Here is a 21,836-nt window from a genome sequence, read left to right on the forward strand (position 1 = left end):
GAGCTAGGAACAGATCTGGGCTGCTGATCAGCGCAGCAGTGAAGTACTAACTCAGCACGTGTGCGTGTCGTTCTGGGCCTTCCCTGCTGTCACACGTTTTTCTTTGTTCCCACTCACTATGCATTCACTTGCCTCTCATTTTCTTGCTGTTACTGTTGTTTTTGCTCACCTTTCACCTGATGCCATGAGGTCCTTTTTCTGTGGACCCATCCACGTCTGCCAAAGCCTCTCTTCCCTTGAGCCATGTCTTCCTGCTGATCCTCCTTCCTTGTCACTGGGCTTCTTTCTCCTATCACTTCATGTGATTGAAGGCATTCTCCCTTGGGTCTCATGAGAGTCCCTGTAGACACAAGCTGGTGGGTTTGAGGGGGAGGGGCCTCGAGAGAGGCATAGGGACTCCCCTGGAGGTGCGGGGATGTGGGAAGGAGCTGAGCGAGTGGCAGAGGAAACTCAGAAGATGCTCCTGGGGTTATTAGTTCAGAGTCAAGGCTATACCTGCCTCTTGGGATGACAGTAGTCTGCCCTAAGTGTGATTATCCTGGAGGAAAGAGCACTCTGCCCTAAGCTTGTGGGTTTGTTTTTTTTTTCCTGTTTGTGTGTGTGTGTAAATTTCAAATGATCTCTTTATTATAAAAGTGGTAAATATTCACTGTAGAAAAACTACTGCCTATAGGTATGGATTTAGAAGTGGAAAAAAGCCATGATCCAGGGACTTCCCTGGTGGTCTGGTAGTTAAGACTGCACCTTCACTGCAGAGGGTGTGGGTTTGATCCCTGGTCAGGGAACTAAGATCCCCCATGCTCTGTGGCAAAAAAAAAAAAAAAAAAAAGACTTTCTCATTAAATTGAGGGTAAGGAAAAAAGGAAGAAAGCCATGATCCAAACACCCAGAGATAACCCTAATTAAACCTCGGAATGCAGAGGAGTGTGGGCATGCTGGAGGCGGTGTCTACCACCTCCTGGCGTCTCAAAAGCAGGATCACAGTGTACATACCCTGGTGCAGCTTCTAAAAAATGTGCACATGTCTCTTTGGGAGCTTGTGATTTTAGCCACTGAGCCTGAGAAGCATGCTGCTTACGGGCCCCATACTTCCTGGCCGGTTCCTGAAGGCACCCCCCCGGACAACTGTTCTTTCTACAGGGAGAGTGGCCTGCCGCCCCATCGTTAGCCTACTGTTCTTCTCTTTCCCTAGGATCCCCTTAGTTCCGCTTGTTAGCTATGGAGAAGAGAGGCTTTTTCACTCCCCCATCTGTTCCCCCCGCCCCCCCACCAAGTGACCCCCACACCCTATCATGTTTTGATGGCCTAAAAGTTGCATGGTAATCCAGGGAGTGAAGGAGCTGGCTGGAAGGGGTGAGGCAGGCAGGAAGCTGTCCCGGGCTGGGCCCCTTTCACGAGCCCACCAGCAGTTTCCATTCCCCGCCTCCACCTTCATCCTGTGCTGTTCTCTCCCCCTCATCCTGCTTTTCCCAGTCTCCTCAGTTCCCTGGAATTACATAATATTCCTGTTAGAATCAGTTCCTGTTTTGCTAGCGAAGAGGAATTGTGACTCTTTCAGGGAAAAACCCTGTTCTAACATTAGTAGTGACTGTTGGTGGCCAATCCATGATCTCACATGGGAAGCACACCACCATGCTGGCCTCTGTGTTCCCGTCTGAGTCAGCACGCATGTGGGAATACCGCTCGGCCACGGTCGGGTTCCCCTCTGCTTTATCCCTTCTTGGAGCCCTAAGTGATGTCTCTTAGAATGATGGAACCGCCAGCTTCAGTTAGGCCACTTAGATAGTGATCACTTTTACTCACCAGTAGATGCCTTGGGTTACTCACTCTACTCCAGGGACAATTCTCCTTATATACCGGCATTCACTTTTTAAAATATTTTATTATGCAAAACTTAACATGTAAAAATGCAGAATAATCAGAGTCCCTACCTATCTGTTCCCAGCTCAATCCTCAGTGATCAGTTCAGTGGCCAATATTGTGTCAGCTGTACTCCACCCACTTTTCTCTCCAGTTATTGAAGCAATTCCTAGACATCATATCACTTTATCTTATTATCGGATTTTAGCATTTCATTATTACTTCTCTAACAGATAAGGACTCTTAAACACACCACCCCAGCACCATTATCACACCTAAATATTGAACCACAATTTCTGAATGGCATTAGATCCAGTCAGTATTCAAAAATGTTCCCAGTTGCCTTGTAATTTTTTAGTTAGTGTGTGTGTTTGAATCAGGATCCTAACAAGATTTGTATATTGCAGTTAAATGATAATATCTTTAGACTCTTCTAACCTATAGGTTCTAATTCCTCCTTTCTTTTTTCCTTGTACTTTATTGTTGAAGAAACCTTGAGTTCCTTGTCCTACAGGCTTTTTCTGTATGCTGGATCTTGTTGACTTCATCTACATCCTTTAATATATTGACTACATTCACTTTTTAAGTCCCACAATGAATCCTTTTACAGCATAAATCACCATGCCTGCTGACACCCCTCTTGTATCGTAACAGAGCAACTTGCCTGGCTCTTTACCAGGTGAATGGTTCTTGCCTTCATGGGACACAGTATATTCTGAAAGACAGTAGTTAATATCGTAAGCTCTTCCAAAGTACCAGTGTCCAGAAATAAATATTATAAAGCATAATGTCAAATATAGGCATCTCTGTTAAAACACAATGTGTGTGTGCTTGAAAAATGTTAGATTTTGCAGAATTCCATGTTAAAAATAATAGAGTTTGTGGGGAACCTCAGGTAAGAGGTAAACTGCTGAAATCTATGCAGTTTTGTAACCAAGACCACACACGTTGGCCTCTCCACCCCACCTTTCCCCACCCTCCCCCCACCACACACACAGTGTTGCCTCATGAAATAATTCACTCAGACCAAGGAGGCTACTAGGGGCGATCTTTAAAACTCAAAAACAGTAGCATGAACATATTGGCTTGTAGGCGCTAAGTTACTAAGGATGGAAGTGGAGCTCTGAACTATGGGAACACCATTAAGCCTGGTTCCCCAGGAAGCAGACTCTCAAATGGACATTAATTAGCATGAAGGAAATATATTGCGAGGTGCTGTGTGGAGACTTCGCTTTGAGGGGTGCTCAGGGGGAGGAAACGGGATCAGGCAGGGAGAGCAGCTGGGCCTCCATGATGTAGTCAAGTCCTCCCTCAGCTGGCTCCCCAGGATTTCCTCAGAATCCCTCCAGATCTTTGCAGGAGCTGGGCCTTCATGGCCCTGCAGTGAGCAGTCACTGGGGCCAGGCCCCTGTCCCCCAGGAATGGGAGTGTGACCTTAGGTCAGGGGGCTGCTCCCAGGAGGACTGACCCAGGAACAAACCCTTCAGTCCTAAAGGGCAGGTCTGGGGATGCAGCACGGGAGTTGCTGCCAGAGCTCATTTTAATTTTCTCAAAATAGAGCCAAAAGGGTTCTGCCTGAGCAACAGCCAAACTGAGAGGTTTGGGGGGTGTTTTCCTTTCCTTCAGGAAGCATGTTTCTGCACACGCTGTCCTGGCTCCCCTAGCCTAGGAAAAATCACACAGCTTCCATATTTTACCATGACTCTTCCCCTGCTCACCTGTGCCAGACAAACTGCTTGTTGTTACAGATACAGCTGTTGTCACACTACAAGCTAGGCAAGAGAAGAGAAAAGGAATAATTCCAAGGCCTCTTCACCTTTTTATTGACTTGAGAAAGTGTCGCCATCCACAGACTTGTTCTTGGTGATATTATCAGGCTTAATGCCCTGAAAAACTCACCTAGAATGTAAGACTCCTGCCAGGGCAGCAGGTGATCAGCAGTATCTGACTTAGGCATCCTCTCCCACCAGATGTCACATCACAGGCTTACATGGTTAGTTACTGCAGAACAGTGGAGCAACTGAGAAAGGAGTCGTTTCTCTGGCCATCAAAACTCTCAGCTGGCTAATTCCTCTCAATGACTCTTCACGTATGTTGACAAAGAAATAAGTGATGAAGGGCTGATTCTATAGCATTGCAAGGATTAATGAAAATGTGAAAAAAATGACCAGGGTCATGAACTCCAAATGGCTTTTCAACAAGTGCTTAGTTTTATGTGTCTGACTTCAACAACCTCGATTTGGTGAGGTTTCTGTTTCTATAAACAGGGAAGCTACTTTACCTAAGCACAGTCTGAACGTTGTGTGTCCTATGCATCTTCAGTGGGAAAATGGATGGCCTCGTCTTTCCGCACAGCATGTCCTAGTTCTGCCAGGTTAACCACACAAAAGCCCTTCATCTCCTAGCCATGGCACCAGCCCAGGATCTTTTAGGTAACCAGTCCTTCCATGTTTAATTTGATTTCCCTGACAACAAATCGCTCCTTGTTTCGCTAAGGAGGAAAGAACTTTTCACAGTACATTGCCGTATTCCTTTTAGGATGCATGACTCTATCCTCATGTGGAGAATGTATACCCACATATTGATATAGAGAAAGATATAGAGAGTCATATATCACAACGTGCATTCATAAACTGGTTATTTAAAAATTGCTGTTTCAACACTGGCTTGTTCAGTGTTGTTTAAATAAGTATTTCTCTTAGGCACTCTTTGTAATTTGGACTATTTTGTCATTAAGTCGTTTGGAGAATTGATCACTGAAGCACTGTTGGATGAAGCGTAAGAATCTTGTCTTCTGTAGACTTTGACTGGAAAGTATTAAGGAGGATTCTGATTTGTTAATTTGCCAGGCCATAGAGATAATGGGAGAAGCTTAAACTCAGCCCTAAATTAGTAGGATTTCACCAGGAGCTCTTAGTGTAGTTTAATAGAATTCTCAATGCTTATCAGTCATTACATCGTAATCCTAAGTAATTCCACTGGATCTACTTTTTAACAGCCAAAAAATTCTGTTTAAAACAGAAAATCTTTAACCTAAAGCTTTACAGGAATTTGCTGGATAATTTTTTTCTTCCATAAGGTTTAAATGATAAATTCTCTGTGTTTATTGGGAGTCAGAGTTCTGGTAGGCCTTTCTTTTTTGATATTATAATGGTATTCTGTTATTTTAATTGGAGTGTAATTGCTTTACAATTTTGTGATGGTTTCTGCTGAACAACAAAGTGAATTAGCTATATGTATGCATATATCTCCTCCCTCTTGGACCTCCCCCCCGCCCCCCATTCCACTCCTCTAGGTCCTCACGGAGCACTGAGCCGAGCTCCTGTGCGTTAGACGGGCTCCCACGAGCTTTCTGTTTTACACATGGTAGTGTCTATATGTCAACCCTAATCTCCCATTTCATCCCACCATAAAATGGTACTTCTGTTGGTCAGGGTTCTGTTACTTCTTAACTAAAACCCAGTGAGCTGCTAGGAAATTCACCCAGCTTTTTTTTTCTTCAAACAGCACTCAGTCTCTGCAAATAGTGCAAGGCCAAAGTGGCTGGGTTTTGTTTTGTCATCTGTTGCCTTTCTGATGTTTTCTGCATTAGGAAGAGTCATTTTAAGCAATGTAGTAGCTGTAGTGACAGTCAGCCTGCTCACTTGCATCCCCTGACATTTGTCCAGGGCTCCTTTTGTAATTCTCATCTCAACTCTCAAAATCACATGGAGGGTCTCAGTTTTACTTGACCAGTTTTGAAATGTTTTGTGGGCCTGAACTTTCAGTTCAGTTCAGTTGCTCAGTCGTGTCCGACTCTGCGACCCCATGAATCACAGCATGCCAGGCCTCCCTGTCCATCACCAACTCCCGGAGTTTACTCAAACTCATGTCCATCGAGTCGGTGATGCCATCCAGCCATCTCATCCTCTGTCGTCCCCTTCTCCTTCTACCCCCAATCCCTCCCAGCATCAGGGTCTTTTCCAGTGAATCAACTCTTCACATGAGGTGGCCAAAGTATTGGAGTTTCAGCTTCAGCATCAGTCCTTCCAATGAACACCCAGGACTGATCTCCTTTAGGATGGACTGGTTGGATAATTTAATTAGCCTTAAAATGCATTTTATGTCTGGATTTCTGTAACCTAGATTAGATGGGGTTTCAAACACGGAAGCTGACCGGAGGAAGCTGCTTTCCCTAAGTACGATCTGAACATTCTTGCCGGTGTTCTTTCTAAAAGGAAGCCTATAGGCTTCCCTGGTGGCTCAGTGGTAAAAATCCACCTGTCAATGCAGGAGACACAGGTTCAATCCCTAGTCCAGGAAGATCTCACATGCCTCAGAGCAACTAAGCCCATGCGCCACAACCCCTGAGCCTGTGCTGTAGAGCCCGGGAGCTGCAACTGTGAGCCCACGTGCTGCAGCTACCGAAGCCCGTGCGTCTAGGGCCCTTGCTCCACAGCAACACAGGCCACTGCAGTGAGAAGCCGGCACACCACAGCTGGAGAGGGGCCCCGCTGCCCACAGCTAGAGGAAGCCCGTGCTCAGCAACGGCGGCCCGGCGCAGCCAAAAGTCAGCAAATGAAGTTATTAAATAAATAAAAGGAGGCCTATAATAGAGTGTCAGTTTTAGTCATCTAACTCTTATTCCAAAATTAGTAAAGTTTCAGATTGGACGTTGTTTACCCGCTTACTTTGTGATCCTAAGAAATTCTTTTTAAAAAGTGTGTGATGTACTTTTAAAACAGTGACATTATTCATTTAGTTAAATCAGTCATCTAATTTTAGATTATCACACCCCATGCTCATCCCAGCCCTTCCTCCTTGTTACCATGATAAATATGTTTTTATGGAGGCAAAAGCTTGGCATTCACACTATTCTGTTTTTTAATGGGCCCCAGTTACTTGGGATTGGATTAATCATGATGTATGACACATTATCATTGGTTACCATGTATCTTAGACTCCTTTTTAGAGATCCCAAGAAAAATCTAGGACTATTAGGCTGATATCTTGGAGGCACCTTCTTAAAATTATTGGATAAAAGCAGCTGTCTCTGAGTTGAAGTTACAAGTGAACTTCAGAGCCCGCTTTCTAGTCATTTAGGCTCAGCCTGGATCTTATAGTTTAGCCAATACTGTATAACAGGCTGTGTATAAAGAGGCTCCAGGGATGGTCACAGCTCCCTGCAGTATAATCTCTCATTATTTCATCATTCTTCTTCTGAGTAACGTTATTTTAATTGCTTTCTTCCTTTTTAGTTCCCTTGATCCAGACCCTTCCAATTCCTTTTTCTTCTTAACTCAGATATTTCTCCTTGCCATCTAAAAGCATTGTTGAATGACAGATGATTAAACAAATAAGACACAACCCTTTTCAAATGATCAAGTATATCATGAGTTTATATTCACACTGCTCATTCAAATTCAGGACCACAAGACTTAATGTCATTAATCTTTTATTTTTATTTAGCCACAGTAAGAAATCTAGGAATTTCTCAATTCTAGAAATAAAAGCATTTAAATGACACATTATTCATTTGCTTATTTCCCATTGAATATATAGTAGTCACAGAATAACATCAATAACTTGATTATCAAAAAAAAAAAAAAGAAGAAAAAGTAGGTTGAGGTGTTTTTAAAAAATTATTTTTGGCAATTCTTTTTGTCCCTTATGGTATATCTATTAGGTTATGTACAGTCAAATTACAGTGTTTCAAAGTCATTTGGAATTTTGTTCTGTAAAAGGATTCAATTGACTGATTGCAAAATCAAGTTCATTTCATTTTATTTTTTTAGAATTTTATTTATTTATTTTTGACTGTCTTGGTCTTTGTTGCTGTGTGCAGACTTTCCCTAGTTGTGGGGAATGGAGGCTACTCTCTTGTTGGGGTGCTAGGCTTCTCATTGCAGTGGCTTTGCTTATTGTGGCTCCCGGACTCAAGTTCAGGTTCAGTAGTTGTGGTGCATGGGCTTAATTACTCCACGGCATATGGGATCCTCCAGGACCAGGGATAGAACCTGTGTCTTCTGCATTGGCAGGCAGATTCTTTACCACTGAGCCACCAGGGAAGCCTTCATTTTATTTTTAGAAATTGCATTCTTAAATTTTAATTTTGTTATTTGTCTACTGATTCCTGATTATATTCTCCATTTTTATTCTCTTATGTTGTGAATTATTCACTTCTGTAATTTAAATTCTGCACAGACTTTTTGCATGGAGCCTGATTCCAAGATCTTTCTTCTTTACCTGGTTATCCCACTGGTCAGGCCGTGCAGCTCTTACTGCCCACACATAATCCCCAAAAGAAACACTGGTTCTAAATGAAGACACGTCTACTGTACAGTAGAAACCTACACAACATTATAAAGCAACTGGACTCCAAGAAAAATTAACTTAGAAGTCAAATAAGTGGAGGCACATGTGCCCATAGAAACCATTCTGTCTGCAGCCTCTAGTTCATAGGCCTCCCGCCGCGTGCCCCCCATCCCTCCCCTTCCCCCGCCAGGCAGAGCATCGACAGGCAGACAGGCAGACAGGCAGATCAGACTTGTGCTACGTGCCCGGAAGCCAGTAGCACAAAGCAGTTAGGGGCAGGGCTCGGAGCAAGGAAGGTGGTAATGCATTCCAACCAGAGAGGAAGTTCTTATAAAAACGTCTACCCCTGTTGCTGCAGTTTTAGCAAAGTGAGATGTAAAATATGGGTATTTGTACCTTTTTTAAGGCAATTTTATTTGGACCGAACCATTTTGATATATATTACAAACCTCATATCTTTTCTTCATTCTGCACCCCTTCCTACCTCCCTCCCTCCAATCCCCAAGCTGCCCGCCACCCAGCCCCTGCTTAGGCTAGTTTATTGCCAGTCATGGTGCTCTCCGCTCTGGAAAGTAGCAGGAAGAGCTGATAAGGTGCCGAGGACAGAAATCTCTGGTCTTATCTCTCTCCAGCACACGGTGCCGAGAGTGCGTCCTTTTCCTGTCCTCAGACAAGAGACATAAACCGACCATCTCCTGGCAGCAAGGACTTCAAACAGGGCTCGGGAGCCTGCCTCTACTTTCTGTAAGGCCAGAAAGGAGAAAGTGGGTCATCACTTTTTTGAAGATTGTTTTAGTACCACTAAAAATGTGTGTCGTCTTCCAGATCAACAAACATAACTTCATAATAAGACACGAATGAAAAAAAGCAGAAGGAAAGAAAAAGCAGCGAGGGCTGAGGGAAAGGGCTACCAAAACAGCCAGAGCTACAAGTCCCTGGGCTGTTTTGTTTGGTTAGACTTTTGCCAGGACATAGGTTTGGCCTGAAAGGATTAGATTTGGCTTTTTGTTTGTTGACAGATCAAACAAACGGTTTAAAAGCTTTTGTGATATTAAGAAATCGACACATAGATGGCCCAGTGTTGGAGGAGACGAGTGAAATATTGATACATTTTTCCTTTGCTCCCTCTGGCTGGAAAGTAGAAATAACATTCTCTCTGAGATCTCCATCCTGTGCTGTAATGAAAATAGGATGAAGAGGAACCTTCCCTTGGGTTAGGGCACAGCTAGTGGCTAGCGAGGCGGCGCTTTGCTTGTCTTGCTGTAGTCTGAAGTGACTGGTAGGGCACTGGTGACGCAGGTCTACGAGTTAACTATTTCTCCTCTGGGTCCTCTTTGGAGCCACGCTAGGTAGGAGGCGGTCAACCTTGACTTCATCCTCAGTCATCTAGACCCTCAGCGTCTAGTTTGCAGCTTAAGACTTTACACTATTGAAGAGACCAGGTTTGGTACTTTGCTACCACTTTTGGAAGACGTTGGTCACTGGCCAGTGCTCACAAACAGCCAATTGTTGGAATTCCAAAAGTTATTAACAGCTTTAGAATTGTACTTATTAGGTAATGGTAAATGTCCAATTTTATTCTTGAAAGCTTTTTAGCCTCCTGTTACTGAGTGCTGTGAAATTATCTAGGCTAAAATGAACATTAAAATTGTAATGGACCTTAGCAATAGCTGTTGCTTTTCAAACTGTATTCCACAGAGCACTGAGTTTGTCCGGGGCCTGACAAGGGAAGAGGAGGTATGTGAGCTCTGGTTTTCCCAGTGACACCTCAACCACAGTTCCCCTCAGGTGTTACACGCTAACCTTCTGTTTAAGACTTTGCTTGGAGAAAGGCACACACTGCTAAAACCGTGTTTAAAGAAAGTCACTGAGTAGCCCTCCTTGCTTGTTTTGCAGACGATTTGCTTTGAGGTCCAAAAGGACAGATTTCTTGACACCTAGGTCATTGCCATTTCTATTGTACCAAACTCAGCACCTTTCTTTCCTTTGAATATTTTATACCAGTGCCACTCAAAGTATGGCCAGCTTGTGACAGGGCAAGAAATTGAGAGTAAGCATTTAGAAACTTTTATAATAGTGTGATATTAAGTTTTAGAAATTGGAACTTGGGTTTTATGTGTCTTTTTGAAATTTTGTTTTCCTAGTAATTTTTATTTTTATTTTAAACAAAAATCTTGGCCAGCAATGGATTGGAGATTTTAAAAAGAAAAAAAAGTAAAATAAAAAATGGTCCTTCTCCTTTGGTAGTTTGGGAAGTGCTGTTCTGTAGGCATTGAGTTGAGCCAGTCAGGGGTCTATAAACAAGCGGCAGCTCTTGCTTTAGGAACTTAGGATTCTGAACAAACAGGGAGGCAGTATATTACTTGTTCTTTCTCCCTAATAATTTTTTGGTTATAAAATAAAATTATAGTTTATGTGAAACTAAGAGATTATATATTTACATTATATGTATGATGATGTATAAGAGAAGGATTATATATTTAATAGCAGTAATAATGTTTTCTTTTTTAATGAACTCTCTGGAATTGTAATCTCAGTTTAATTGGTTAGAGGTTTTGTTGAATGGAGTTGTGTTGTAGTTAGTTTTCTTGTTTAGTTTCTGTCCTAAAAAATAAATTCTCCTGATGTATTATTAAAAAAAAAATTTTATTGTGGTAAGAATACTTACATGAGATCTCAGACCATCCCCCCACCCCCACCCCCGGCTTTTTTTTAAACTGTGTGTCTCCCCGAGGTGGGAGCTCCTTTCTGGGCCCTGGCCCTGGTCAAGTAAGCAGTAGCCGCTCTAGCTGCTCCAGGAAGGGCTGGATGGCCACATTTTTGGTCCTCAGTCTCTCTCTCCTTTTTTCTGTATAATTTACTTTTATTGCATGACTCAATGACTTCAGACTTTTGTCTAATTTACTCTTACTAACTGCGTGTGTGCTCAGTCATGTCTGACTCTTGGCAACCCTGTGGACTGTCGCCCTCCAGGCTCCACTGTCCATGGGATTTCCCAGGCAAGAGTACTGGAGTGGGTTGCCACTTCCTCCTCCAAGGGATCTTCCCAACCCAAGGATCAAACCCACGTCTCCTGTGTCTCTTGCACTGGCAGGAAGAAGGTGCCACTGAGGCACCTTAAATATCCTTTAAACACAGAATTATTTTGCCCTTCCATATTTACTCCTCGAAGTATTTTAAAAATATTTTCATTTGCTATTTTAACTTCTGGTCAATTAAAAAGAGGTCTATAGTAGAGATTGTCATACTGAGTGAAGTAAATCAGAGAAAGACAAGTATGACATCACTTATATGTAGAATCTAAAGAAATGATACACATGAACTTATTTACAAAACAGAAGTTGAATCACAGATGTAGAAAACAAATTTGTGGTTATGGGGCAGAGGGGATAAATTGGAAGATTGGGAATGACATATACACAGTACTATATTTAAAATAGATAATAATAACCTACTGTATAGCACAGGAAGCTTTATTCAGTACTCTGTAATAACCTATATGGGAAGAAAATCTAAAAAACAGTGGATGCACATATATATACAGTGGATACACACATATAAAACTGACTTCACTGTGCATCAGAAAGTAACGTAACATTTTAAATCAACTCTACTCCAATAAAAAATTTAAAAAGAGGTCTGTATGATAATTAATCTTATATAGTACACAAGAACAGAGGGAGAGGACTTAATAATAACTTCGTTCACCTAAATTAATTTATCTTTCTCTTCTTAATAATCGTGACTCTTCCAAATAACTGTTCATATTCTATTCCTTGTTTCAAAATACTAGATTCTCTAGCATCTTCAAAAGATGCTATGCTTTCTATAATAAGAGGCCTAAATTTGAGTTGTTATGATTCTTAAGCAATTTTCAAGTCAGTGGAGTAAGGAAGGAGGAGACAGACCCTTCGTTAGCTGCTGTGTCTGCTTTTGGAGGTCCCAGCACAAGCCTTCAACCACTTATCAAAGCTATTTGTCCTGCCTCCAGAGAGCAGGGAACAGAACCAGTTGACCTAGAATTATAAAATACAGTCAACTTGGATTATTTTTAGGCTTCATTCAAAGCAGTTGGTACCTATGTCACATTGATCATTTCTAGCTTTGGAGGAGCCTCGTTTATCTTGTAACGGCCAGTGTGTTGTGAGCTGTTGCCACACGGATTGCTGCAACTTTCCAAGCCTTGAGACCTTTCAGAGAGGCTGGAAAACCTTCTCCTTTCTTCTTTCCCCAGAGGCTGCATGACTCTTATCAGGAGCTCTGATGTCAGTTACTTGAGAGGAGTTGTTGTCATAGAGAACCATCCTTTTAAAATATGTTTATGTTGGCTTTTCTTAATGGGTGGTCATTTGAGCAGCTGATGAGGCAAGTGGAAAAACAAAATGAACAGCTTTGTTAGCGTTGACCTTCCTATGAGGAATTTGGCGTTATTTGTATTTCTCTGCTGTTGTCCAGGGAAAAGCAAGATACTTTGTCCCTTCCAGTTCCCATTATCTTCTCTGAGATGTCCAGTTCATTTCTCTGAGTCTGTAGGTTCCAGGCAGTGTTCCAGCGTTTTAACATTAGAGAGGTGTCTGCCTGCTTACAGGGGGGTGTGAGTTCTCTTTAACATCAGATCACTTCATAACCAAACTTCTTCCTTGTCTGTCAGAAATCAAATGGCAAATAGCAGCCCTCTCTAGCACTCACCAGTATAATTCAGTAAAGTAGCAAGAGACTGAAATTAGAACTTCATCGAAGCCTCAAGCCCTCCAACTCCATATGTGTGTGTGTATGTGTGTGCGTGTATGTACTTCACATGCATCTAACATTTCCAAATAGCAGATTATATTTCACAATCAGTTCATTCATTCAGCAGGTATTTACTTAGCTTAGTTACTTAGTTTACATATATACTGGAGAAAAAACACATTTCCACAATTTTTTTTTTTTCTGATGAAATTCAAAACTTTAAGTTTGAAATTCACATAATTTTCACATGTCATGAAATAGTCTTCCTTTGATTTTTCTTTTCCCCCTGAACTATTTATAATGTAAAAACCGTTCTTAGCACACCGTGAGGTGTGCAAAGATCTGCAGCGGTTGGATTTGGCCCTTGGGCTGTTCTCTGCTTGCCCTGTTCTAGAAAGAGCCCTCCTGGAGACTTCCCTGGTGGTCCAGTGCTTAAGACTCTGCACTTCCAACATGGGGATGAGGGGCACTGGTTTGATCTCTGGTTAGGGAACTGATATTACATGTCCCGTATGTTACATGTTGTGTGCTGCGGCAAAAAAAAAAAAAAAGAGAGAGAACTCGAGCCTTCCTGGAACCCCTGCACAGGCCCCTAGAACCTGTTTGCATGAGCAGATACACATTACACACACACACATAAAGTTAAGAGGTGCTGCATAATTCTAGTCCCATTGTACTTTTTTATTTTTAACCTCTCTTCAAATCAAACCTTCCCTCCGGTCAGTAGAGTCTTGTATTTGTTTTTAACTCTTGGGATACTTGCCCACCTGAAAGTGATTGTGTCTTCCAGGCAGATTCCACAAGGCTGGTTATTTCCTGAGATGTTTAGCCTAACTTTGTATGTTTAGCCTAACTCCAGATGTGAGTAAATGATAATCTTGAAAAAAAAAAAAACCAAAAACAAAACACGCAAGATTTCACACTTGCGTAAACTTCTTGTGAGTGCAGAAATAGCTCTTTGTCAGTGAAACACTGTTTTCAATCATATGGAAACCAAAAAGATGCCATAGAAGGCAAGAGAAGAGGTGTCGACAGAGTCACACTGTCCGTATTTTCTAACCAGCGTGTTGATCACTTTTGAGCTTAACCTTTGGAGACAAACCATTCTGATGACTGCCTGCAGTCAGCAGCCTCACCAGTTGTGTGATCAGCTCAAGACAACCTGCAGGCTGCTGTCAACGTGGGGCTTCTCGTGGAACTTGACCCGACTGTTTGTCTTTTCAGAATGTCTCCTACCTTTGCCTCTGTACCCTAGAACTCTCTTGCTTTCCAGTCTCTTCTTTTGATGGCAAGAACAGTTAGCTTAAACCTCGCAGGTTATTTTATTGCTTGTGTTCAGCTCACCACACATCATGCCTGTGACAATACCCCTACAACACACCACCTCATTTTGCTGATTTATTAATACCTAATTTTCTGGAAGGTGGTGTGATAACAAGTGGAATAACAGACCAGAGGAGACATGAGTGGATCATTTGGCAGAACTGTGCATTGCTCAGGGCCACAGGGAGTAACCAGCTGATCACATTAAAAAGGCAATGGGATGTACCTGCAGTAGCCCCAAGAGGCAAGGTGGCATCTGATTAGAGGAGCATGGTTTCATCCTGTAGGAAGAACAGCCACCTCAGAATGCCAGCTCTGTCTTTCCTTCCCGCTCTTCCATGCACCTTCTAGTCATTAGCCCTGCCTGGCTTGCAGGGGACCCTGAGCCAGCAGACACAGAGCGTCTGGTGCAGTGGGGGTGGTGGGAGCACGTCCCAGCCTTGATCTGCCGGGGTTGGTGCTTTCTTGGAACCCGCACCATGTGTTTGCTTTTCTTGAGAAGCTTGCTACGATGAAAGAGCAATGGTTCCTGCCTTCAGGGGACTTACAGTTTCCATGGGAAGATGCTTAAAAAGCAGACTGTACAAGACCAGAAGGTAAAAGTAACAAATTGCTAGTCACAGGTAGTAAACAAGAGAGGTCCTTCCCCAAGGGACCAGCTTCTGGGGGGAGGCGCTTTTGTACTTGATCTTTAAGGAAGTGATGCCTGCGGCTGCATACGGAGGGTCTGAAGAGCATTGCAGGGAACACAGTGGATGACCCCAGCAGCGACCTCTGCCCCCTCTGTCGGCAAAGCGTTTCGTGCCCCCACAGTCAGGCACCGCCCTCACCTCAGCTCTGCCCTCCTCTTGATGGGACATGAAATCGCTTCTGACCTGAATTCATCACTGTCCTAAGTGGATGGGTGCAATTTCTACCTCCCACGATGACATCAAGACGTAATTAATTTGTGTTTGTCAGAACTGTCCCTCTGGAGAGCTTAGAAAATATGCCAAGTGTTCTTTCGAACTCGTCACTTGCCAAGCTCTCTTAACTCTTCCCAGACGGATCCAGCGCAAGCTGACGACAGGCCAGGGTGGAAGTGAGCTTTTGTTCTTCACAAGCCACAGCACTCAGAGCTAATGACCCCACTGCCGAGTCTATCACCCTGGAGCGCTGGTGTCTGCTTTTCCTTTCAGTGAGAAAAGCTCACTGAAGGATTACTGTTGCACCGTGATCTCTGTGTCTTGGTGTGGAAATCAAAAGGCTTCAATCATCTTGTCACTTAAAATCAGCAGTGACACATGAGAAAGGCTGGGTTGCTAAGTTTTGCCTTTAAACTTCATCCTGGACTGTAAGCTTAGCACAAGTGGTAAGATTTTAGGTTTAAGGTGCATCTGCTGTTAAACTTTTCTCTAAATTCTCTATCCAGACTGCTGTGTTTCCCTGCCTCAAACATTACTAACAACAGTCTTCTGAGAATAATAAAGAGAACCCTCTTTATTTGGTCCTTTTACTGTTAATCCATCTGATGGGGTATTTGAGTGGCACGGAGGACAGGGAACCCAGAGAGGCTGAGCACATGGCTCACGGAGCTGGCAGCCTCTAGAGAGAGCGCCTAACAAAAGCAAAGGACAGCCTCTTCTGAGAAAAGGTGACGGGCATCTTTCAGGCACCCGAGATGCTTGTGGGATGTGGGTGTGCTCAGTTGTGTCTGACTCTTTATGACACCATGGACTGTGGCCTGCCAGTCTCCTTTGTCCATGGGATTTCACGCTCCCAATGCAGGGGGCCCAGGTTTGATCCCTGGTCAGGGAACTAGATCCCACATGCTGTAGCTAACACTTTGCACGCCTCCATTAAGACTGTGTGTGTGCTAAGTTGCTTCAGTTGTGTCCAACTCTGTGTGACCCTATGGACTGCAGCCTGCCAGGCTCCTCAGTCCATGGGATTCTCCAGGCAAGAATCCTTGAGTGGGTTGTCGTGCCCTCTTCCAGGGGATCTTCCTGACCCAGGGATTGAACCCACATCTCTTATGTCTACCTATGTTGGCAGGTGGGTTCTTTACCACTAGCGCCACCTGGGAAGCCTGCAACTAAGACAAGATGCAGCCAAATAAATAAATAATAATAATTTTTAAAAAAAAAAACCCTTAAGTACAAAATGGGATTGCTATTTTAAAAGTTACAGCTTCTTACCACCTTTTTTTAGAAACATTGGAGTGATTTCCAGGAAGTAAGTTTAAAATAGATTCATATTCCAGTTAATAGTCAACCCCAGTTTCTTGCTTTTATTGATTTTAGCTTCTAATATATAGTGTTAATTCTTTTAAATGTATTCTTACAAATTATTCAGTGCAAATAGTATTTGGCCCCTTCTGCTTTCCTAAGTGGATTACTAGATCTGCTCTCTGGCAGATGGTTGGTATAAAGTATTTTTATACAGGTGGTTAATATAAAATATTTTCTGTGCATGGACTTGTGAGTGCATCGCTAGCACTTCTGCATCTTGATTTGGCAGTTGGGGTGCTCGTCCTCTCTGAGCCGAGCTCATCCTGCTACTTGCTTCTCCGGCCTCACTCTCCCTCCTCTGCTCTCGGTGGCCCAGAGGAATGGCTGCCCCGAACATCATTTCAGAGTTCAGTAACCTTTAGACTTTCAAGTTGAATCTAATCTACTTATTTCACTTGCTTAGTAACTGAGACCCAGAGAAGTTATGGGATTTATCTAAGGCTCTCCATTAGTTAATAGCAGAAATTGGAATTTTAAAAGAAGAGGTTTCCTAAATCCCTGAGGTTAATCAAATATTTGGTAAAATCATTAGTTAGCCATACCTCCCTTGCTAGTATTTTGTATGAACCAGGAAGTTTTCCAGTTAAACTTATTTTACTCATTTTTAGAACACTGCTAGCAAATTGGGAGTCTCAAAGTTTATGAAGTAGTGTGAGTCACATCTGGTATTACAGAATTTATTTTTTTGAGGTTGCATTATGTGTTTAGTGGAAACCTGGGAAGAAGCGAGTGGATTCTATCTCAGTACTAAAAAGTATCTAGCGCGTTTCTCAGTACTTATTTACTTTGAAGAAGCAACTAGATATGAAAAGTATTAGTTTTCTTGAAGAAGTGTGCATTTTTCACATTTGTGGCTGAGAATATAGAAACAAGAATTGTAATCACTGCAGTAAAATGGGGTGTTGGATCTGTAAAAGCATGAAATATGAGACCAGGGCCTTCCTTGCTCCTACAGCATTCAGATTTGCAACCTGTCCCTCCTTCGTGTCCATGGTGTTTAAATCAGATACACTCTTGGAGTGTGGGAGGCTGCCCCTGGCATTCCCCAGCTCTCCCCGAAAGTCATTGTCTTGCCCACACTCTCCTCGGGATCAACAGCATTTGGGTGCCGGCACCTCTGGCTTGTCTCCATGCCCTGCTGAGCTTGATGTGCAGTGGCCCGTGATTATCAAAATCCTCATCACCAGAGGAGTTGATTATGAGCAGAGTTATTTTCTGGGACTAGAAAGGCCCGCTGAATTCAATAAGTGACTCAAAAATGATCTTGTATTTTCTAGTAACTAAAAGTGTGATTAACACCAGTAATTAGTTCCTGTGATTTAACTGTTAAAAGCAGGAATTCAGAAGGTAATAAATGAGTGAACAAGGTAAGGAGCCATAGGATATGACTTGAATTTGAGCTCCTAAGACACAGAGACGCCCCAGAGGAGTTGGCCCACATAAAACAAACTCCTTTAATACTGTGAAACTAAATAAGCCCTGTTTTATATAAACAGGCCGCCTTCATACAGACTTGCTGTGTGTGGCTGTGTGCCCTTACTTCATGGAAGGCAGGACCTTTCTTGTCCATGAGACTGGGATTGGCTGGGATCAAGAGAGTCTTAAGATTTTTCATCCTGTTCTGCAAAACTTCAGATCTTTTTCAACATTTGAGGAACCAGAAGACAAAGTGACCTTGTTTTTGGCTCCTGTGCAGCTAATTTTAAATTTTCCTCAAAATTACTTCTTGGGCTTCCAGGCAAAATCGAATACTGATAGATAACATTTATTTATTTATTTATTTTGATAGATAACATTTAAAAAGCTCAGTTGGTTTATTCCACCTTGGTTAAAGGTGTTCTACATTTTACCTTTTGAAATTTAAAAAACTGACTACATGATTTTGTGTTTTTAGCCCTGAGTAAAACTAGGTTTGTATTGATCAAATAAGTTTGCTGTTGTTGGTAAGGTATCTTTGGTGACAGCTGTCTGGGGCAATGGCCATTCAAAGCCCCGTTGCCCACTGAAATAATACTGAGTCAGTCAGAGCTTCAGGCTGGAGGCCACTGGGCTGGGTCTGGAGTGTTGCTGTAACAAGAAGATATGTAGTTCAGTTATATGTGTTGGTTGTAATAAAGTTAGCTGCATGAACAGAGTTTTGCCCGCCAAGTTCAGAATAATTTGTGGACTCCAATTGGAAATGGATTTATTTAGAAAACTGTTTTCCAACCTGGAAAGGGTCGGACAACCAATCTCTTCCTCTGTGAATAAGTGAATATGAAGGAAGAACCCAGGTAATTATGAAAACCTAAGTTTAGCTTAATTGCTTAATGGCTTATTTTAAACGACTGTGGGCAAAATTATTCCAGACACTGACTTTACTTAAAACACAGTCCTTATATTCTTCCACTTGAAGGTACTTCCTTTTTTACACACACCTTTTTATCTCCTTACTACCAGCCAGCCACAACCTATATGGTGTGATACTAGCATTTCATTTTTTCCCCAACCTATTAAGTTAGGGTTTTTTTTTTTCTCTTCTCAAGCTTTACAACTGGGAGTGTATTTATTTAAAATTAAAATGTAAACCGCAGTTAATCCCAGTGGTTACGAGTGAGTAATTCCTCCATTTAGAAGCAGGACGGACACAGCCACAAGTGTCTAGGTCACGGCAGTTGGGGGGCGGGAGGGGACATCTCCCGTCTCCCAGCCCTGGCGCCTCCTCCCCTGAGTGGCTGCCAGAGGGCCACGCTTTGCCTTTGGAGGGAAAAGAAGGTGCCCTGGACACACCAGGGTCCAGGTTGGCATGTGGCTTCTGGGGTTTACATATACACAGTTTCTAAGCTTGTGGGTCAGGGCACAAAAGCCTGTGTATCCACAGCGAGCCGAAGGAGGTGTCTTGATGAAACCACAAAGCTCCGGGCTTTCAGGGTCTTTGTTTCTGAGCCTCTAGGACTTTTGTTGCCATTTATCGTGTTGTTGCCAAGGAGCTGTTCACTCAGAATTCCGTCCAGGTGACTTGCCGTCTACCTTGTGAAGTTAGCGTCTTCCTGTCCGGCCTCCGGCCCTGGGCAGTCCTCAGCCGGTGCACCTGGCCGCCTTGTTCCGTGTCGTGCAGCTCGGCTCTGGCCAGCAAGGAGGAGGAGACGAGGGGAGACCTGGTCCCCTAGCCTGGTCTCTGGGCTGCCAAGTGTGTGGGGCTCCGGGCGGAGGCCTCCTGGATGTGGTGAGGCGTAATTAGCTGGTAAATAACTGTTTTTCACTCTTCCCCACCCCAGGACCTCCCCAGCCCGTCTGCCACGGAGGAGACGGACACCTCCCGCACGACCACCAGCGCCTTCACCATCGGCGAGTACTTTGCCAGGCGCATGGCGGAGCGGAAGAGCAAGGCGCAAGGCGGGGCTGCAGGGCCCGAGGCTTCAGAGACCCCAGTGGAAAGGAAAGGGGGGAAGAAGAGAAAGAAAGAGGCAAAAGATAAAAATGCAGACAACGACATCCAACCTAAGGCCAAGAAGAAGAGAAACCAAGTGGAATGTGAGCTGGGAGACCCTCGCTGGGACGAGAATCCTGGGGCTTCAGCTGGGGCTGGAGAGGGTCGCGTGGGGCCACTCGACGAGCAGGACTTCCCACCAAAGCCCAAGAAAAGGAGAGAAAAGGAAAAGGGACCAGAGCAAGTTGAAGCAGCAGTGGGTAGTACGCTAGATGAAACACCAGTGAAAAGGAAGAAAAAGAAGAAAGGTTCCAAGTAAGTTCTCTGGGGCAGCGCCTCCCAGCTCCTCTGTGTCGGGGCGCTGCCGGGACAGACTCCCGGCCGGGCGTCAGCCGGGTTCACCCGGGGGGCCACGCCGCCTCCGACATGCCTGGCCCCTGCCGCGTCTCGCCCGCACCACGTTTTCCCAAATCCTGTTCCCAGAACGTTTCAATGTTCCAAGTCATGGCTGTCACAGACAAATAAATTTCTCACTAGACTCTGAGTCCTTTGGCACATTTATTCACCTTCGTGTGAGCACAGCGTTATATGCACACACGTGTGTGTGTCTCTCACTGTCTGTATTTGCTCTTGGTTTCCTTCAGTAACAATGAACTGTGCTTGCTTCTGAAGGACTTAGTCTAATTAAAGGATTAAAAGGCATCCAGAGAGTTCTTTCTGTTCTATAGCCAACCCACGTGTCTCTGCCAAGTTGGTTTTATATGATTACATTCCCAAATCAGAGCGTTGCTTTGGTCTGGTTTGGTGGTGATGGGGAAACTGCGCTAATGCTCGCTCCCCCACTGAGCAGTGACAGCCGTGCATTTTGAGGTCTTCTTCCCCAAGACTGCAGATTGAAGCAGTAAGGTGACAGTGAAGACAGTTTAACTTCCCGGCTCTCACAGGAGGCCTCTCGCGGTTCCTCAGCGGGAGTCGGAGGTCAGATACGTATCCAGTTGGGGTCCCTGAGGACAGATCCCCTAGAGAGAGCTCCTCTTCACCTCTGACCATCAGGAGATCCTCAGGAGGCTAAACAAAACAAAACAATGAGACTGTTAAGTTTATGAAGTTAATTTCATCACGATTGAGACTCCCGTAATAGTAATAAAATAAATGAATATTACATAAAGTGTAAAAGATACCTTCAGCCTTGCTCACACCAACTGGTGTCACCTCCTGTGTTTATACCCGCCCCGACACACCCTGTCTGCCTGTGTGATGGTTCAACTCTCCACACTCGGGTTTCCCCAGAAAACTGCAGACACCATGACACCTCTTTGGGACACAGAATGAAAAAGAAAAGTGCAGCGGGTTTTGAGGTCCAGTGCTGTGGTTTCCTCTCTTCCGCTCTCTTTGTTCTCTTGACCTCTGCCTTCTCTTCTGCATCCTTTCCCCCTTGCACTCCCTCCTCCCTGCTCCCCTCTTATTTTCCATTCCCGGTTTTCCTCTTAGCCCTTGCTGGCTGCCTGCTCCCCATCCTGCAGACCTGTCTGGAGCCGCGGGGCTGTGGCACGCGGGCGGGCAATGTGCTGCCTTCCACCTGATTTGTAGATATGCTCCTGGATAAGAGGAATGAAAACTCAAACCACCACCTGATGAACTCATGCCCTTGATTTAAACCCCTGGGGTCACACATTATATATGAAGAAGCATGGCCCTGAGATTCTTAAAACGGAGAAAGTGTATGAAGTATGTTTGATTTGAGTCTCCTAATACTCTGAATGATGCTGACTGCTTAAAAGTATACACACACACACCACAGGGAAAATTCTTATGAGGTCTAGTTTCTGAGTTTATCGTGGCCCTCAGCGTTTAGAATTCCAAGCAAGGTCCGGTATAATAAAGCACCAAAGATTTTTAAAGTCACTTTTCTTCCCAGAAGGCACATGCCCAAGTTATCTCTGCTTGTC

The 21,836-nt window shown here is 43.8% G+C and overlaps 1 protein-coding gene across 1 annotated transcript in view; it reads left to right on the forward strand.

The window, feature by feature from the left end:
- PINX1 (PIN2 (TERF1) interacting telomerase inhibitor 1) overlaps positions 1 to 20,425 on the forward strand; it is a 61,586-nt gene extending 41,161 nt beyond the window's left edge. The window contains exon 7 of the mRNA XM_043891110.1: positions 19,736 to 20,425. Coding sequence (XP_043747045.1) covers positions 19,736 to 20,206 — 471 coding nt within the window. The 3' untranslated portion in view covers positions 20,207 to 20,425. The remainder of the gene's footprint in view (positions 1 to 19,735) is intronic.
- Positions 20,426 to 21,836: the final 1,411 nt, after the last annotated feature.

Source organism: Cervus elaphus, chromosome 29 (assembly GCF_910594005.1).
Source record: "Cervus elaphus chromosome 29, mCerEla1.1, whole genome shotgun sequence".
NCBI classification, from domain to species: domain Eukaryota; kingdom Metazoa; phylum Chordata; class Mammalia; order Artiodactyla; family Cervidae; genus Cervus; species Cervus elaphus.